This window comes from Hyla sarda, chromosome 1 (assembly GCF_029499605.1).
Source record: "Hyla sarda isolate aHylSar1 chromosome 1, aHylSar1.hap1, whole genome shotgun sequence".
Classification (NCBI taxonomy): Eukaryota; Metazoa; Chordata; class Amphibia; order Anura; family Hylidae; genus Hyla; species Hyla sarda.
The window spans coordinates 614314296-614334632 of NC_079189.1; the positions used below are offsets into that span (position 1 = coordinate 614314296).

The 20337-nt window shown below is 43.9% G+C and overlaps 1 protein-coding gene across 1 annotated transcript in view; it reads left to right on the top strand.

Moving 5' to 3' along the window:
• LOC130308348 (uncharacterized) overlaps nt 1-20337 on the top strand; it is a 145197-nt gene that overhangs the window by 55277 nt on the left and 69583 nt on the right. Inside the window, 7 exon segments of the mRNA XM_056552245.1 lie at nt 916-1337; nt 8020-8197; nt 9549-9743; nt 10830-11996; nt 13808-13916; nt 17847-18042; nt 18955-19206. Of these exon segments, the coding sequence (XP_056408220.1) occupies nt 916-1337; nt 8020-8197; nt 9549-9743; nt 10830-11996; nt 13808-13916; nt 17847-18042; nt 18955-19206 (2519 nt within the window).

The following is a 20337-nucleotide window of genomic DNA, read 5'->3' on the forward strand; positions in this document are numbered from 1 at the left end:
TTTTTTTCCATTTCGCCATAGATTTTTGGGTAAAATTACTGATGTCATTACAAAGTAGAATTGGTGGCGCAAAAAATAAACGATCATATGGAATTTTAGGTAAAAATTGAAAGGGTTATGATTTTTAAAAGGTAAGGAGGAAAAAACGAAAGTGCAAAAATGGAATGTCCTTAAACGGGCACTGTCATGGCAGGCGGGAGCGAGCGCATTGGCTCCCCGGCCACTGGCCGGGAGGCCACTCCTCCCGCACATGTCGGCGCACATGTTTAGGGGGAGATCGTGGTCTTAAACGGGGGTTGGGGAGAGCGGGGTTCGGGGTTTTAACACCAGCGGGTACTCTTTAAGGGGTTAAAGCATTTTTTTAAACATAAGGAAAGCTATACAAGTTGGATGATCATACTGACCTGATGGATAATTATAACGTCAGTTGTGACATTACGCTGTATGGTAGACGATGAAAAAATCCCAAATCTGAAAAATTGCATTTTATTTCAATTGAATTTTATCACACAACTTTTTCTCTGTTTCACAGTATATTTTATAGTAACACAAAAGGTGTCATTACAATGTAAAATTGGTCCCACAAAAAACAAACTCTCATGTGACTCTAGATGGAAAAATGTAAATAAGGTTAATACTCAAAAATAAAATCTGTGTTATTCTCTGCAGATTCTTGTAGCAGGAGATCAGAGGAGAATCTTATATCTTCAGATTATAAAGCAGATGATGATATCACACAAGATACATATGAAGAACATTCCATTATCCCAGATACACCCTCAGCCCTTCACAGCCAAGATCTGTCATCTCATCCTTATATACAGGTCCTGTCTTCTCAGTCATCACAGGATGTTCAGCAAAATAAAAGCCACAGAAGGGGTGTTGGACACCAACGAGCTCATACAGGAAAGAAATCATATTCATGCTCAGAATGTGGTAAATTTTTTCCTTTTAAATCAGGTCTTGTTGTACATCAAAGAACTCACACAGGAGAGAAGCCATTTTCATGTTCAGCATGTGGAAAATGTTTTACTGACAAAGCAACTCTTGTTAGACATCAAAGAACTCACACAGGAGAGAAGCCATTTTCATGTTCAGAATGTGGAAAGTGTTTTACTGACAAAGCAAGTCTTGTTAGACATCAAAGAACTCACACAGGGGAGAAGCCATTTTCATGCTCAGAATGTGGGAAATGTTTTACTTGGAAATCAGATGTTACTCGGCATCAAAGAACTCACACAGGGGAGAAACCATATTCATGTTCAGAATGTGGGAAATGTTTTCATCATCATTCAACTCTTGTTAAACATCAAAGAACTCACACAGGGGAGAAGCCAATTCAGAGCAGTAAATGAAGCAGATAACACATCTATATATTATCCATGTACATAGGATATCTGACATTTATACATATATCATATACTGCATCTCCAAACTTGTTACCAATTGATAATAAAAGTTTTCTTTTAGAACGTAGTCACCGATCCAGCGATGTCATCACTATAGTTTACATGGTAGGAGAAGAGTGTGGTATATGGTTGTGATATTCACTGCTCCTCATGGAGAAGACCCAACAGGCATAATCCATGAGGAGCTGCTACTGGAGACCCAAACACCTCAGAGAGAAGGGACTTATTCCAGTGATGAAGAATTCCAGGACGGTCCGGGCTTCATCTGCTGAGACCCTTTTAGAAAGGTTGTGTTATCCCCGATCCTTGCTGATCATGTGGTGTCTGATCACTGGACACCTCAGTCTGTGCTCGGCTGTTTCTGCAGCTCCCATAGTGAATGTACCTCCTACCTACCTGGGGACACTGGGGTCCCTGTTATTGAGATACAGGGGATAGATGACACAACCCGCTCACCACCCCGTGATGTACTTTTATGTCATGGGGGGGGGGGGGGATTACTTTCCTGAGTGTCTCAGCAGTTTAACCCTATGGATGCCGCAGTCAGTACTGATTGTGGCATCTATAGGTTTTTTTTATTTATTATTCTTTATTGATTTTACATAATCAAGACTACAGTAAGTACAGCACATATTCTTTCACATTACAATTCATCACACAGGCCCTCATTTACTTAGAAAATCGGGTTGTAAGTCTATGTTGCTTTCTTACCCGACTGCTTTTTTCCCCTGGTATTTATTATTATTATGTCGCGTCCTGTTTGTCGCACGTGGGTTTTGTTGGTTTTGGTTTCCAACTCCTCTGAGTTGTCGGGAAAAAATCCACAACAATTCAACAAATTCGGGTTGGAAACCTTTATAAATACGTGGGAAAGCTCAGAAATGTCGGGTTACGCCCCTTTTTCGGGTTTGGGAGAATCCACATCGGGTCCGTCGGGGAAAAAATGTTGCATCGTGTCGCAGACTGGCGCACGATATCTGCAACATGTCACAGACAAAGATGCGCCAAAAAAACCGACAAAACAAGTCGGTTTAGAATAGTAAATGAGGGTCATAATTGTCATTTATCCAATGCGGGTCATCTACATTATATAAATACATAGTACCCCATTATATGGACATCCAAAATCATCATTCTGCAATCACGATTCCTTAAATAACACCAAAATGTTAACGTCTCAACCCAATCCCTCCTCCCTCCCTGGCAGGCGAAGAGAAAAAAAATGTAAAAAGGAAACTCAAGTCTCAAATACAGTGGTCCCCCAACATACGATGGTAATCCGTTCCAAATGGACCATCGTTTGTTGAAACCATCGTATGTTGAGGGATCCGTGCAATGTATAGGACAGTGGTCTCCAACCTGTGGACCTCCAGATGTTGCAAAACTACAACACCCAGCATGCCCGGACAGCCAACGGCTGTCCGGGCATGCTGGGTGTTGTAGTTTTGCAACATCTGGAGGTCCGCAGGTTGTAGACCACTGTTAGACGAAGTTGTACTCATCTGTCCCCGCCGCTCCGGACCGTCACTGCTGCCCTGTATGTCACCGTCCATCGCTGTCGCCGCGTCCCCGACGCTCCGGTAAGGCCTCTGCTTCCCCTACATCCGCGCTCTCCGTCGCCGCCATCACATCGCTACGCACCCCGCTCCTATTGGATGAAGGGACAGCGTGTGCAGCAACGTGGTGATGACGACGATGGAGAGCGCCGACGATGCAGGGGAGCCTGAAGAGGACGCGCCGGAGCCCCGAGGACAGGTAAGTGATCGTCAGCGGACCACACGGGGCACCGTAAACGGCTATCCGGTGGCAGCTGAAGTAGTCTGCGCTGCCATATAGCTGTTTATGCGATGGCCCCGACATACAAAAGCATCATATGTTGATGCTGCCTCTGAGAGGCCATCGTATGTTGAAATGATCGTATGTCGGGGCCATCGTAGGTCGGGGGGTCACTGTACCCTCCTCCCACTTACTCCACACTTGAAATAAACTTTTTCCCCTTTTCTTATTGGCTGAATATTTTGTCCATGCAAATTCATATCTTTTTATCTTATCCACAGTGTTCTTCCATTCCACAATATCCGGTGTTCCTTCCCCCATCCATTTTCTAAGAATTAAAGGGGTACTCCGAACTGTTCCGAACGCTGGAGCTTGTGACATCATAGCTCCGCCCCTCATGATGTCATGCCCCGCCCCCTCAATGCAAGTCTATGGGAGGGGGCGTGACGGCTGCCACGCCCCCTCCCATAGACTTGCATTGAGGGGGCGGGGTGTGACATCATGAGGGGGTGGGGCTATTATGTCACAAGCTCTCGGCTCCAGCGTTCGGAACAGTTTGTCCCAAACGCTGAGCAGCGGAGTACCCCTTTAAATTTATGTGCTTCAATCAACCTTTTTATAAATATTTGCAAACCTTTTTTTCCTTGATTTCTCAGTGAAAGTGTCTCTAATCCTATTAAACATCTCAGTGTTCCGAGTGGCGCTTATTGCGAGAGAGATTTGGATATACATGAATAAAAAGAGCTCATCGATAAGATTAAAGGGGTATTCCAGGAAAAAAAAATTTTTTATTTTTTTATATCAACTGGCTCCAGAAAGTTAAACAGATTTGAGAATTACTTCTATTAAAAAATCTTAATCCTTTCAATAATTATCAGCTGCTGAAGTTGAGTTTTTGTTTTCTGTCTGGCAACAGTGCTCTCTGCTGACATCTCTGCTTGTCTCGGGAACTGCACAGAGTAGAAGAGGTTTGCTATGGGGATTTGCTTCTAAACTGGGCAGTTCCCGAGACACGTGTCATCAGAGAGCACTTAGACAGAAAAGAACAACTCAACTTCATCAGTTCATAAGTACTGAAAGGATTAAGATTTTTTGATAGAAGTAATTTACAAATCTATTTAACTTTCTGGAGCCAGTTGATATATTAAAGGGGTACTCCGGTGAAAACCTTTTTTCTTTTAAATCAACTGGTGGCAGAAAGTTAAACATATTTGTAAATTACTTCTATTAAAAAATCTTAATCCTTCCTGTACTTATTAGCTGCTGAATACTACAGAGGAAAATCTTTTCTTTTTGGAATGCTCTCTGATGACATCACGAGCACAGTTCTCTCTGCTGACGTTATTATAATAATAATAATGTTTTATTTATTGTTGTCCTTAGTGGGATTTGAACCCAAGTCCCCAGCACTGCAAGGCAGCAGTGCTAACCACTGAGCCACCATGCTGCCCTTAGCATACATCTCCTATGCATGGTTGCTAAAATGGACAGAGGTGTTAGCAGAGAGCACTGTGCTCGTGATGTCATCAGTGTTCCAAAAAGAAAGGAATTTCCTCTGTAGCATTCAGCAGCTAATAAGTACTGGAAGGATTAAGATTTTTTAATAGAAGTAATATACAAATATGTTTAACTTTCTGCCACCAGTTGATTTAAAAGAAAAAAGGTTTTCACCGGAGTACCCCTTTAAAAAAAGTTTTTTCCTGGATAACCCCTTAAACCTCTTAAGGACCAGGCACGTACTCATACGTCCGTGGGAATTTCGGTCCCCGCCGCGTGCCGGGAGATGACTGGACCGGGGTGTCTGCTGATATCGATCAGCAAGCACCCCATGCAAATGCCCAGGGGGGTCATCAGACCCCCCCATGTCGGCAATCGGCGCAAATCGCAAGTGAATTCCCACTTGCGATTACGGGTCATTACGGGTCTATAGTGACCCGGTGACACGGAATATAAGGGAGATCGCGGGTGTGACATCCAGGATCCCCCTGAAGCGATAGGAGTGAGGTGGCAGAGGTGCCACCCCTCCTATCCCTGCTATTGGTGGTCTAGACGCGACCACCAATAGCAGATCAGGGGCGGGGGGTTAACTTTTGTTTTCCCCGTCCTGCCCTCCCACAATAGGCGGGGCAGGACGGGGAAACAACGGGGACCGGTGCTGAAGATCCACTTACCGAGCCGGGCAGGCGACGGAGGCTGCGGGCAACGGATATCGGCGGGCGGCGATGACGTGCGGCTGGATCCGACGGAAGCCGGTGAGTTGCCTAGCAACATCCGGAGGGTACAGTTTGAGACCATTATACAGTGGTCTCTAACTGTAGCCCTCCAGATGTTGCAAAACTACAACTCCCAGCATTTCTGGACAGCCACTGACTGTCCAGGCATGCTGGGAGTTTAGCAACAGCTGGAGGCACCCTGTTTGGGAATCACTGGCGTACAATACCCCTATGTCCACCCCTATGCAATCCCTAATTTAGTCCTCATATGCGTATGGTGCTCTCACTTTGAAGCCCAGTCGTATTTCAAGGCAACAGTTTAGGGTCACATATGGGGTATCGCTGTACTCGGGAGAAATTGCCTAACAAATTTTTGGGGGCTTTTTCTCCTTTTACCCCTTATGAAAAGGTGAATTTGGGGTCTACACCAGCATGTTAGTGTAAAAAAATAAATTTTTTACACTAACATGCTGGTGTTGCCCTATACTTTTCATTTTGACAAGAGGTAAAAGGGAAAAAAAAGCCCCCCAAAATTTGTAATGCAATTTCTCCCGACTACGGAGATACCCCATATGTGGGCGCAAAGTGCTCTGGGGGCGCACAACAAGGCCCAGAAGGGAGAGTGCACCATGTACATTTGAGGTGATTTGCACAGGGGTGGCTAATTGTTACAGCGGTTTTGACAAACGCAAAAAAAAAAAAAAATACAACATGTGACCACATTTCGGAAACTACACCCCTCATGGAATGTAATGAGGGGTGCAGTGAAAATTTACACCCCACTGGTGTCTGACAGATCTTTGGAACAGTGGGCTGTGCAAATTAAAAATTTTGTACAGCCCACTGTTCCAAAGATCTGACAGACACCAGTGGGGGGGGGGGGGGGGGGTAAATGCTCATTGTACCCCTTGTTACGTTCCTCAAGGGGTCTAGTTTCCAAAATGGTATGCCATGTGTTTTTTTTTTTTTTTGCTGTCCTGGCACCATAGGGGCTTCCTAAATGTGACATGCCCCCGAGCAAAATTTGCTCTCCAAAAGCTAAATGTGACTTCTTCTCTTCTGAGCATTGTAGTTTGCCCGTAGTGCACTTCAGGTCAACTTATGGAGTACCTCCATACTCTGAAGAGATTGGGTTATAAATTTTGGGGGGTCTTTTCTGCTATTAACCCTTGCAAAAATGTGAAATTTAGGGGGAAACACACATTTTAGTGTAAAAAATTTTTTTTTTTCATATATGCAAAAGTCGTGAAACCCCTGTGGGGTATTAAGGCTCACTTTATTCCTTGTTACGTTCCTCAAGGCGTCTAGTTTCCAAAATGGTATGCCATGTGGGGGTTATTTTGCTGTCCTGGCACCATAGGGGCTTCCTAAATGCGACATGCCCCCCCGAGCAAAATTTGCTCTCAAAAAGCCAAATATGGCTTTCTCTTCTGAGCATTGTAGTTCGCCCACAGTGCACTTCAAGTCCACTTATGGGGATTTTTCTGCTATTAACCCTTGCAAAAATGTTACATTTTGGGGGAAACACACATTTTCCCTCAAGGGGTCTAGTTTCCAAAATGGTATGCCATGTGTTTTTTTTTTTTGCTGTTCTGGCACCATAGGGGCTTCCTAAATGCAACATGCCCCCCAAAAATCATTTCAGAAAAACGTACTCTCCAAAATCCCCTTGTCGCTCCTTCGCTTCTGAGCCCTCTACTGCGCCCGCCGAACACTTTACATAGACATATGAGGTATGTCCTTACTTGAGAGAAATTGGGCTACAAACATAAGTATAAATGTTCTCCTTTTACACCTTGTAAAAATTCAAAAATTGGGTCTACAAGAACATGCGAGTGTAAAAAATGAAGATTGTGAATTTTCTCCTTCACTTTGTGAATTTTCTCCTTCACTTCACTTTTCTGTGAAACACCTAAAGGGTAAAAACACTGACTGAATGTCATTCTGAATACTTTGGGGGGTGCAGTTTTTATAATGGGGTCATTTGTGGAGTATTTAGAATATGAAGACCCTTCAAATCCACTTCAAACCTGAACTGGTCCTTGAAAAATAGTGAGTTTGAAAATTTTGTGAAAAATTGGAAAATTGCTGCTGAACTTTGAAGCCCTCTGGTGTCTTCCAAAAGTAAAAACTTGTCAATTTTATGATGCAATCATAAAGTAGACATATTGTATATGTGAATCAAAAATTTTTTTTATTTGGAATATCCATTTTCCTTACAAGCAGAGAGCTTCAAAGTTAGAAAAATGCAAAATTTCTAATTTTTCATCACATTTTGGGATTTTTCACCAAGAAATTATGCAAGTTACCATAAAATGTTACCACTATGTTAAAGTAGAATATGTCACGAAAAAACAATCTCGGAATCAGAATGATAAGTAAAAGCATTCCAGAGTTATTAATGTTTAAAATGACAGTGGTCAGATGTGCAAAAAACGCTCTGGTCCTAAGGTGTAAAATGGCCTGGTCCTTAAGGGGTTAAACCTAGAGCCAATTTTAGCAAAGGGAAGTAATTTACCCTCCTTGCATATATGATGCACCCTACTGATCCCTTTATTAACCCAAAGGTGAATATTATCAATAGATTCTAATTCAGATATATTAAAATTATTCCTGAACAGAGGGTCTCCTCCTTAGAGGACAGTGACATAAAAGTTTTCAACAGGATGCACTCAGCTGAGCTAGAAATCGCCAGATTATCAGATAAAGTTGAGGACCTAGAAAATAGATCCCGCTGCAATAATCTACGAATTGTTGGGGTCAAAGAGACAGTGTTACAGCAAGATCTCCAAAGGTTCTGTGAGAGGGATCTGCCGAAAGCTCTAGGCTTGCCGCACCCCTGCAGGGTGGAACGAGGCCACCGAATTGGACTTACTCTTATGTCTTCTCAAAGGGACACTGACCCCTTAGCTCATCGCCCACGCCAAGTGATAATACGTCTTCTGGACTTTAATGACAAGGTCGGCCTGCTGTGGGCTTATAGACGTCTATCACAACCACTGGTAGTTCAGGGCATGCGCCTTTTATTATTTGAAGACTTTTCAGTTGAAGTTAAAAAAAGCTAAAAAATGAAGGGCGTTCAGTGCAATCTGCACGTCCCTCTACAGACGCAACCATCGATTCCATTTGCAGTACCCGGCTGTCTTGAGGGTATTTGATGCGGACGGATCATCCTCGACCTACAACACCCCGGAGGCAGCCGAAGCTTCCCTGAACTTGCCTCGTTCCCCCTCCAGAGGACGTACCCCCCAGACAAGGAAAACGGGCAGTCGGTCTCGCTCACCCAGAGGGGATAGGACCCCCAGGATGACTGCCGGGAATGACTCTTACTCGCCTGACCCAGCTGGCCGTAGGAAACGACCGCGCTCGCCCAGACGACATAGAGGGGCCAGGCAATCTTCCCCAGACTGATCTAAGTGGTGATTTGATGCTTCACTAGTTCTTATGGTGTGCACTGTAGTAGTTTTTGTGTCCAGATTGCTTTGCCAAAGATCTAGTCTGTTATGTTCTGAATATGTGGCTGTCTAGCGGAGAACGATTGTTTCTTCTTCAGATGCTGGTACTCTAAACCAACTCCCACCTCCTTATCCCTACCCTTCCCCTCCTCATTCCTTCTTTCACCTATCTGATTTCAGCTTTTCCCCTCATACGCCTTCCGCCTCCTCCTTCTCCTGTCCCCCCCGCATGCACTTTGACCCTCTTTACTTTCCTTAACTACGTTCATACATATGTCTCACTATGAGTGTTACCATCGCGGGGAGATGACGATCTTCCTAGATATATACAGTTGGGTGTTATGGTATCTCGCCGACAGGTGGGGCCGTGGGAGGGGGGAAGTTTTTGATGATGTTGATTTTCACTCTTTTGCTGCTTATATGTAGTATACTGGTTAAACCCACATCGCCTGAAAAAAGGGAGTACAATACCCAATTGGGGTGTGCTTCTATTGTCCAAGTTGCACACTCAGGGTTTACTTCATGTCTTTTTTGTTATTTATAATGTTTTGTTGATGTTTTGTTCACATGTACTTTGCCCTTGGTTTACGAGATATGAAGTTTGGGATGTTCGATCCAGCGCTGCTGCTCCTGCTGCCTACACCGAGCCCACACCTCCGTTATCATGTGCAAGCACTCCGATCACCTTATTTCAGGTACCATGATTACAATCATTTCTTGGAACGTCAAGGGTCGTCGTTCCCCACACAAGCGAAGACTCTTGTTACGTTATCTCGAAAAACAGCACCCTGACATAGTCATGTTACAGGAGACTCATTTGTCTCAGCAAGACTTTTTCAGGATGCAGCAGCAATGGGTCGGACATGTCTATGGATCTCCAGCGGTTGATGGTAAAGCGGGAGTTCTCACCTTAATGCATAAGTCTTTCACTCACACTCTACTCTACTCTCAGACAACAGACGAGGAGGGCAGGCTTTCCCACCTACAGATAGATCATAATGGGGAGGACTATAGTCTTTACAATATTTATGCTCCCAATGGGGATAATAGGGCATTTTTTGAAGGTCTTCGGGATATGATATTAACTGATGACACTCCCTATAAGATACTGGGGGGGGGATTTGAACACGGTCTTGGATCCCCTGACTGACAGAAAAAGTCGCTCCCCTGTACAGCCTATCCCTAGGCAGCGAGACTGTGTTCTACCCGACTTCCTGACTACCCTAACCCTGACTGACGCCTGGCGCCTATCTCACTCGGATGACAGGGAATTTACGCATTTTTCTCATGTCCATCAGTCTTGGTCTCGGATAGACTACATTCTGCTCGACCGTCGACTTAGCGAACGTACTGACAAGGTCACTATAGGTGACTTAGTGATCTCTGACCATGCCCCAGTGATCCTTTCCCTGCTTCCCACACATCCGAAAGGCACTGATATTCTCTGGCGCTTTCCAGCTTTTTTATCTAGGGATGACTCTTTTGTGGAACTCCTTCGGGCATGGTGGCTGGAATTTGCCAGCGACAACAGGGCACACTGCTCTAACACGGGACTCTATTGGGAAACAGGCAAGTCAGTCATGAGGGGGAAGCTGATTGCTCATTTCTCGGCTCTTAAACATGCCCTAAATTTACCGAGGCTAGCACTCATCTTCAGCATGCCTATGCCACATTTCTACAATCTCCTACGGATGCAAACAGAGAGAAATGGTTACAAGCCCGCTCACACTTCGAATTATGGCTAGATAGGAAGGAACGATTTCATCGCTCCCACTTCAAGGCGGATTTATTTCGCCATGGTAACAAGGCGGGCCGCCTGATGGCCAGGTTAGCGAAAGGTCGCTTTGGTCCAACCCCTCAGACTTAGTTGAAAAATGAATCAGGTTTACTTCAAAGTGACCCTCACCAAATTAACAAACTTTTTGCACAGTTCTATGAAAATCTTTATAGGGCTACGCCCTTTTATCCCTCCTCAGGTCACACGTTCCTTGATTGTCTGGAGCTGCTGTGCTTGGTGGAGACTCAGAGGAATATCTTAAACGCACCGGTCACGGAGGAGGAAATTCAATATACAATAAAATCCCCGCATAATGGTAAGGTGGCGGGACCTGATGGATATATGGGGGAATTTTATAAAGCCCACTTACCACAACTCTCCCCGATCCTTAAAGACCTGTTTAACGAATTCATGTCCACGGGCCAGATTTCAAACGAGGCGTCAGTTGCCTATCTCAAAGTTCTGCCTAAGCCTGGGAAAGACCTGTCTGACCCCGGATCTTACAGACCGATATCTCTTATAAACCAGGATATCAAAATCTTGTCTAAACTCATGGCGGATAGTTTGTCCAGGCTTATGCCAGAACTGGTAGGAACACACCAGGTGGGGTTTATACGGAGACGCTCTGCGACCATGAATATCCGTACGGTTTTAGCTGTCCTAGATCGAGTCCAACAGCAGCCACGCTTAGGCGAGCAGCCAGCCTTGCTTTTGCTGGATGCTGAGAAATTATTCGATAATGTTCGATGGAGTTGGCTGTGGATGGTGCTCGACAAGTTCGGTATTCATGGTCGGTTCCGGAATTTTTTGGAAGGGATCTATAAATCTCCTGTAGCAAGGGTGTACACATCTGGTATCCTCTCCCAACCCATTCATCTCCAAAGAGGCACACGACAGGGATGCCCACTCTCCTTCTTACTCTTTGATTTAGCCCTGGAGCCCCTGGCCAAACATCTGCTAGATTCTGCTGTTTTCTCGGGAATACGGGTGGGGTCATCCACGATTAAACTCACCATGTTTGCGGATGACGTCCTCTTGTTTCTTGACAAACCAACCTTATCCTTACCTAGTGTGCTGTCCTCCCTCCTAATGTTTGGCAAATTTTCTGGCTACAAAATCAACGTAGATAAATCTGAACTGTTACCTGTGGGGGCCTCTCCACCGCGCTGGTGGCCAGATGTAGCGAACCTGGGGATACGTTTAGCCTCTAACTCTATAACCTACCTGGGCATAAAAATAGGGAGAACCCCCGACTCCTTGTACCTCCTTAATTATCCCCCTTTGATATTAAAAAATACAAAAGGAACCGAGGAATTGGGCAGGAATCCCGCTCACGTTCATGGGCAGGTGTCATTTAATAAAAATGGTTCGTTTTGCGCTCCTTTTGTATCCCCTGCAGACCCTTCCCCTGCTATTGCGCCATGAGGACATCCGCTCACACAATCGGCTTTTACCAAATTTATTTGGGGTGGGAAACGCCCGCGTATAGCGCTTCATAAACTGACTTTACCTAAAAGTGACGGTGGCTTTAATTTCCCTAATATAAGGGGATACAACTTGGCATGTCTCTTCCGTTTCGTGATAGATTGGCTTCATGGTTCCTCTTTCCATGTTAAAGAGGTACTCCAGGGAAGTAAAAAATATATATATATATGCCCCAAAGCCACCACAATACCTGTTCTGTGTCCCCTGTAGTTATTCATGTGATTTTGGCAGCTCCTTTGGCCCCTGATGTCTCCTAAATACTTCTTCCTTGTTTGCTGTACAGAGACTACAACTCCCAGAATTCATTGCAGGTCTGTGTAATGGCTGCCAGCCAACTGCTTACACTATCTGTGTGCAGGCTTACACTGCAGAACACACACACACACACACACACACACACACACAACAAGCTAACAAGCTGAGGTAAAGTGAAAGCTGAGCTGTGATTGGTTGCTGTGGGGAAATCTCTCCACTTTTTCTCTCACACAGTTTGATAAATCTGGGCCACTGTACATGTCTTTTCTTTTTAACCTTGCCTCCTGCCATAAGTATTTGTGTGTTCTGAATGGCAGCATATTCAAAAGAAAAACAACAGCTATGTGCTCAGTTGTGACTAAGAATCCTCACTGCTTTTCTCTCACACAGGGGGGGGGGGGGTAAGGGGTGGCTGTACAGCCAGAGCTCTAGCCCAATCAGAAATCAGACATAGATCAGGTGATGTTGTCTTGATGGGAGGGGCTGCTCTTACTGAGGAGACAAAGTGGATCTAAAAAATGAATTTTTCTCTCACTTGCTGCACGTAAGTGACAGCTGAAAGAGGAAAACTGTTGTATGTAGCTAATGAATGATATTTAGACAAATGCATAGGTTGGTGAGAGGGAAAGAATGGGCTATGGATTTAGTTCCCCGGAGTACCCCTTTAACTTTGGCCTGGAAAGGGACTTAGCAGCTCCTTGGAATCTAGCGGTGCTGTTACATACCTCATACTCTAGATTGCCTTCGCTGATCAAACGCTTCACTTTATTAAGGGATACCATTGTAACATGGAAAGAGGCACGTCAATTATATCACCTTCCCTACTTGGTGTCAAAACACCTCCCTCTTAAGGGCCTACCTGAGCTTCCGGATGGCATCTCGGCCATGACTTTGACAACATGGACGGATCATGGCATCCGCACGGCACATGATCTGATGAACGCTACGGAGCATGCTTGGCTCACGCCTAAGCAACTGGTGGACACATTCCACTTACCAGCATCACATATGTATCCTCTCAATCAAATATATTCCTTCCTCAGACACCGATTGCGGGATCTGTCTAGGGTAGCGAATATACACCCCATGGATGACCTCATTGGCTTAGGCCAACCTAAACTGTCGATCTCAGACCTTTACCCTGGATTTAGACAAACCCTCTTGAAGGTGGACCCTTCTTCTCTGTTTGCATCCTGGAATCAGTGGATCCCTGATGGCAACGTCTCGGACTGTATTTTGAAAGGCTGGCACAAAATACTTACGTGTGTCATCAATGAGCGTTGGAGGGAAACCTATTTTAAATTGGCACATAGAGCACTCTACGGATTCAACATACTCCCTTCCCCAGATTTCCCTGACAGAATAACGGCCTGCCCCAAATGTGCGACACTGCTTACTAATCTTTGGCATGGTGTTTGGTCCTGTGTTTCTACTCAGGAATACTGGACGATGGTCCAAGGTTATCTCAGGGACACTTGGAATCTGACCCTACCCCTTGTTCCACCAATTACGACCCCCAGAACTGTCTCAAACAGACCACTCTGAGGTACCTGCACTGATTAATGTTGTCTTGCTAGTAGTGCTACGCTGTCTTTTTGCTTCTTGGCTGTCTACTTCCATTCCCACTCTTTCCATGGTAATCCAGCAACTTAAAGTGTTTTGTACTGTTGACCGACTTGACACGGAAAGACACAAGAACACTAAGACTCCAAAGTTTTTTGACAAATGGAAACATTTTATTGTTAATCATTATACAGCTTCTGAAATAGCAGACATAGTTCGACCTTTTAGCCTCACGGACTGGTACTGTTTACAATCTTTAGATGATAACTTGGGAGCTCTCCGCCTGCCTAAATCATAATGTAGACCCTGGGTTCTCCACATTTCAAACATTAAGAGAACCTTATAGCATCCTCCCCAGGCTTCTATCTCTATTTTAATGATGATAAGACTGTTTGTGGTGAAGTACATATGGTTGGCCTGAGACGGCCTTGATGTTGCTCTACAGTCATTTCAAACCTACGTTTATGTTTTGTTAATTTTATGTATATTTTAATTTTGGTGAAATTTCCAATAAAATAATTCCCTCTTAATATATTGCCAAAGTTTATCGAATAACTGACAAGAACTACTCTTAGCAACTTCTGTTCCTCTAAGTTGCCCTTATTCCAATAAGCAAAATATATGCTCAAATTTAGAACCAGTAAATGTCCGAACTATAAAAATATATCATTAATTAAACCGCACGTCAATGGCGTACACAAAAAAAATTCCAAAGTCCAAAAAAGCGTATTTTTGGTCACTTTTTATACCATTAAAAAATGAATAAAAAGTGATCAAAAAGTACGATCAAAACAAAAATGGTACCGATAACAACACGCACAATTATTTATTTTTCTGTTTCGCCGTGGACTTTTGGGTAAAATGACTAATGTCACTGCAAAGTAGAATTGGTGACGCAAAAAATAAGCCATAATATGGATTTTTAGGTGGAAAATTGAAAGGGTTATGATTTTTAAAAAGTAAGGAGGAAAAGGCGAAAATGCAAAAACTGAAAAACTCTGCGTCCTTAAGGGGTTAAACAACCAGCTCTCAAAAACTGAAACATTGCGCTGGTTGTTTAAAAAAACTAAAAATCCTTTTTATCCTGGCTCCTAGATTCAAAACTAATTTGTTAAAGGAGTGTTCTGCCACAGGATAGGGGATAAGTGTCTGATCCTGAGGGGATCCTGCACAGTGCCTTTGCTCCCTTTGCACATGAAGCGGGGTTATCTACAGCGCTCATGTATTTCTAGCTCTTCTATAGAGATGAATGCGCTAGGAGAGCGCCATGCAGGAAATCATGAGGGGTTTCTGTGATCGGACCCCTTGTGATCAGAAACAATCTATCCTGTGTATACTGGATAAGAAGTAAAGTAGTAAAGTACCCCTTTAAGCTCTGTAGTATACAGGATTAGGTCAGTAGCAGTATGATGGTAATATGGATGGTGATATTTCCTCTTTCCTTCATTACTCATTGAACTCACGGGCTCTTGTTTTTCTTGTCCTGTGTTTAAAATATTTTTTTTCATAGATGATGGGGAAGATGGCAGGCATGCACTGGGGGCGGCCACAAGGGGTTGGAAGGTCAGGGTCCCAGGCCTTGAGCTGTGTGAGGGGCCCCAAAATGTCTGATGGCAGCCCTGTATATTAGTGTAAATTGTTCTACCTGGCATAAAACCGCTCTGGTCCTCGCTCACAAATAGATGCATTATTTTTTGAATCTATTAGATATAGCTTTGGCAAAAAATTTTAACATCTGTATTGAGCAACGATATAGGGTGGTATGCGCCCATGTCTGAAGCTTCTTTTCCTTTTTTAATGAAAACAATATTAGCTTCCCTCATTGACCTGGCCGTCATGGCCAGGTCAATGAGGGAAGATAATATTGTTTTCATATAAAAAAAAAAAATAAAAAAAAGGAAAAGAGGCTTCAGACATGGGCGCATACCACCCTATATCGTTGCTCAATACAGATTCATCAAGTCGCTTTAAGTTTAGGTAAGAGAAAACTGCTTAAGTCCCTATACACTTGAAAGGGTAGTCCATCTGAACAAGGAGATGTATTGCCCTGAATTGCAATCAAGGCTACTTGAAGTTCTTCGAGTGTTAGGTCTTTATTTAATTCAGTACGAGTTAGAATATTGAGTTCTGTTCTGCCTCTCCAGGCTAAGTATTGAAAGTGTGATCTCTGAAACTTATAGTTTGTGAAGAGATAGCTGTAACCTCAATCGTAGTTGAATTGGCTCGACCCAAATGACACCTTGTAGATTGTGATGAAGTTTATTCCAAAGTGTGCAGATCATACACCGATGAACAAATGGATAGGTCAAAAGATCAACATGTGAGCAGCAAACAAGTAAGGGTGCATTCACATCACGTTTTGTACATACGGGTGCCGGATCTGGCGGGGGGGAGGGGCAAACCGGGCGCTCCTGTACCCTGGCCCGGATCAGCCCGTGACTCCATTTACTTTAATGATCCGACCGAAGCCAAAGGGTTACTCCGGTCGGCTCAGTTTTGACCCATATGCGGTTTCCTGACCGGACCTAAAACCGTAGTATACCACGGTTATAGGTCTGGTCCGAAACCGCATATGGGTCAAAACTGAGCCGACCTGAGTCACCCTTTGACTTCGGTCAGATCATTAAAGTAAATGGAGTCACGGGCTGATCTGGCCAGGGTACGGGAGCACCCGGTTTTACCCTCCCCCCGCCGGATCCGGCACCCGGATGTACAAAACGTGGTGTGAATGCAGCCTAACATTTGCTGAGATGAAGGAAAAAGAACAGAACAGAATGAAGGGGAGAGAAAAGGGACACACAGGATAAAAAGGCGAAACATACATTTGTAACATGACAAGTTCTGGAAGGTTAATTTTGTTCAAATATGAATCCATTTCCTCGACCTTTGGTTTACCTTCAGATTTATATAATTCTGAAAAGTAGGATGCGAATTCTAATTCAATAAAAAAAATTTCGATGATAGAAAAGCCATGCTTATCATTTATTATTTGAATGTGGGGGGGGGGGGGGTTGCTGACCTTTAAGTACGTTAGTCAGAATTTTATTAGGTTGATCATTCTGAATAAAATGATTTGTCTATGTTGAGCTTTCTCTCTAATAAATTCACTATATTTTTTGTTGTTTCTCTTCCAATTTAGAGACGGTACTCTCTCCTAAGTATAACCTCTTTCTCATCCCATTCCCTTTTCTTCCTACTTATTTTTTTCCTACTTATCTTTGAGATGAAGATAATAAAGAAGCTGTATCAAATAGACCAGTTGTTACATATGAGAAAAATATAACAATAGGAGGTTTTCGAAAGAAACAAAAAAGAAAGAAAAATAAAACTAACAGAACAGATTGGTTAACTAGATCACGACCAAAAAGGTAATTACAAGTGTGGATCTTGTGCTTTTTGCAACTTAAATGCTTTCGCTAAAAATATTATCCTTGGAGGACATTCAATTCACATTAATGATTTTATCACTTGTAGGTCAACATTTACAGTATACACATTAATTTGTACCTGCAATTACTTCTATGTAGGGATAACTAAGCGACCCCTCTTTCATCGCATCCGTGAACATGTTCGGTCCATCAGAACTGGTGTCGGTGCGGAACGGTTCATTTCCCATATGATAGATTGCCATGAAGGTAGAGCCGATGCTTTCACCTTCACCGCCATGGAAAGGATCGAACATGTGAGCGATGGAGGAAATAGGGACCTAGTTTTATTAAAAAAAAGAAGCAAGATGGATTTTACGGCTTGAGGCCATGGGGCCCCTTGGCCTCAATGACCGAAATGAAATGAATGCTTTACTGTGACTTGTATTACTTGTTCCACTCTTGTTTTTAAGGTGTTTTAATAAAAAAAAAATTATGCGCTGTCTCTTTAAGTGGCAGTAGTTTACCTTGTTTCCATGGCTACTCAGAGACAACATATATTACGTACCTGAGAACGGGATGACGCATAAAGGCCAGTCGAAGCGCAATTTTGCGCGAAACGGCACCGTAGCCCGCCCAGGTAGCCCTGCTTCTTTGTCTGTCCGTCCTGCACCTACAAACGTGTTCCCACAACATGTATGTTTTACATTTCCAATAAAGAACTCTGCACATGAGACGGCACTGGTGAGTTCCTTGCTTCTTCGTATGTACTGGATTACCTTGTGGTTATTTCTTTAGTGAGCACCGCTATTTTGCCGGATCATCCGTGTATATGCCGAGTGATTGGACAGGTTGTTTTTCAGTAGACTGTTGCGGTTGTTGTGCATCAGTGGGTTGTCTTTGTACGACCAGTGGACTCAATACGGATAGCAGTGCCCAGTACTCACCAGTATTGCATACAATAAATTACAATCAAACAAAGAAGGACAGTACAATATACAGCACTGTTTCCCTAATCTATACACTATACCGCATGCTGCACTAACATTCCACTCCATCACTCGATATCGAAGAATCAAAGTCGAAAAACAACACTTTACAGTCTGTGATCGGGGAGTGGTGTGGGATCTATGGGGATAGGGAGGGATGGATCACAGGGCCAAACTACTCAGCAAACATATGGGGAGGTGGGGAAGTAGAGGAGCGTTAGTCCTCTTCTTCATCGACGTCCAGACCATCCAAGATGGAATAGTCTACGCAGGATGTGGATCAGTCTGCGGCAGTCCCTGACGGATATGTCCTCCCTGTTGTAGATAAGGCGGTTCCTGCAAGCCATATAGTGTCCTTACAACAGTTCATAAGGCGCCAGGCCTCCTGGATGGCCTCCATGTCGTAAACCCCAGGAAAAAGTCCATTAAGCACCGAATGGTACGATAGGTTGTTCCTGGGTACCGAGTCTCTAAGTTCAAGTTCCAGGGCGATCAATAGACCCTGTGCAAAGGGGCACTGCCAAAAGACGTGCATTGATGTTTCCTCCACATAGAGGCACCTGGGGCAGTACCTGGTTGTACTAAAGCCACGGGCATGCATGAATGACCTCAGAGACAGACCTCCCTGAATGACCATCCATGACAAGTCCTTGTGTCCATTGTTTAGCCTTACAGAGGCTACATCATCCCAGACAGTCTCTGCAGTGGCCTTAAGGAGCCCTGGTATGAGCTCCTTCAAGTCCTTAGCTCTGATGAGCTTGTAAACAGTCTTAGGCTTCCACAGGTCGGGCTTCAGTCCCTCCAGTTCCTTTATGAACCGGACAACATCCCCCTAGAACCAGGGAGTGTACCAGTTGTAAGAGATCGAGCTGTTCCACGTGTCACAGCCGAGCCTTTTCCAGAGGGGCAGAAGAAACAGGCAAGAAATGGACCTGCACGCTGAGCCAGTCTTTTCAACCAGAGTCTTCTGCACGCTGACACATACATAAGAAGTCCACAGCAGAGTGGGGATATCGGCGATGCCCTTCCCACACTTGCGGGGCTCTAAATACATCACAGTCCACTTAACTCTGTCCATTTTGCCCTAGATAAAGCTAAACACGGTCCGGGTGATGGCCCTGCAAAAGGTGGCAAGAGGGGCCCATGCCTGTGCGGTGTACTGTAGTGTTTTGCCCTCAATCGAGACCTGTCTGGTACTCTAAATTGCAATCTTTGGTCGGTTTCAGCTTAGTAAATGAGGCCCACCAAAAAGAACATGATGATAATCCCCCCATTATGATGTAGAAAGTAGCCAAAAAACTATGTGATAATAAGTGGCTTCATATCACCAATAGCCTTAAATAAAAGTCAGTTTTTGCATAATCATTGTGTACACATACAGCTCAGCTACATGTACATTACACATCTACAGCTCTACTGTGTACACATACAGCTCAGCTACATGTACATTACACATATACAGCTCTACTGTGTACACATACAGCTCAGCTACATGTACATTACACATATACAGCTCTACTGTGTACACATACAGCTCAGCTACATGTACATTACACATATACAGCTCTACTGTGTACACATACAGCTCAGCTACATGTACATTACACATCTACAGCTCTACTGTGTACACATACAGCTCAGCTACATGCACATTACACACATACAGCTCTACTGTGTACACCTACAGCTCAGCTACATGCACATTACACATATACAGCTCTACTGTGTACACATACAGCTCAGCTACATGCACATTACACATATACAGCTCTACTGTGTACACATACAGCTCAGCTACATGCACATTACACATATACAGCTCTACTGTGTACACATACAGCTCAGCTACATGTACATTACACATATACAGCTCTACTGTGTACATATACATCTCAGCTACATGTACATTACACATATACAGCTCTACTGTGTACACATACAGCTCAGCTACATGTACATTACACATATACAGCTCTACTGTGTACACATACAACTCAGCTACATGCACATTACACATATACAGCTCTACTGTGTACACATACAGCTCAGA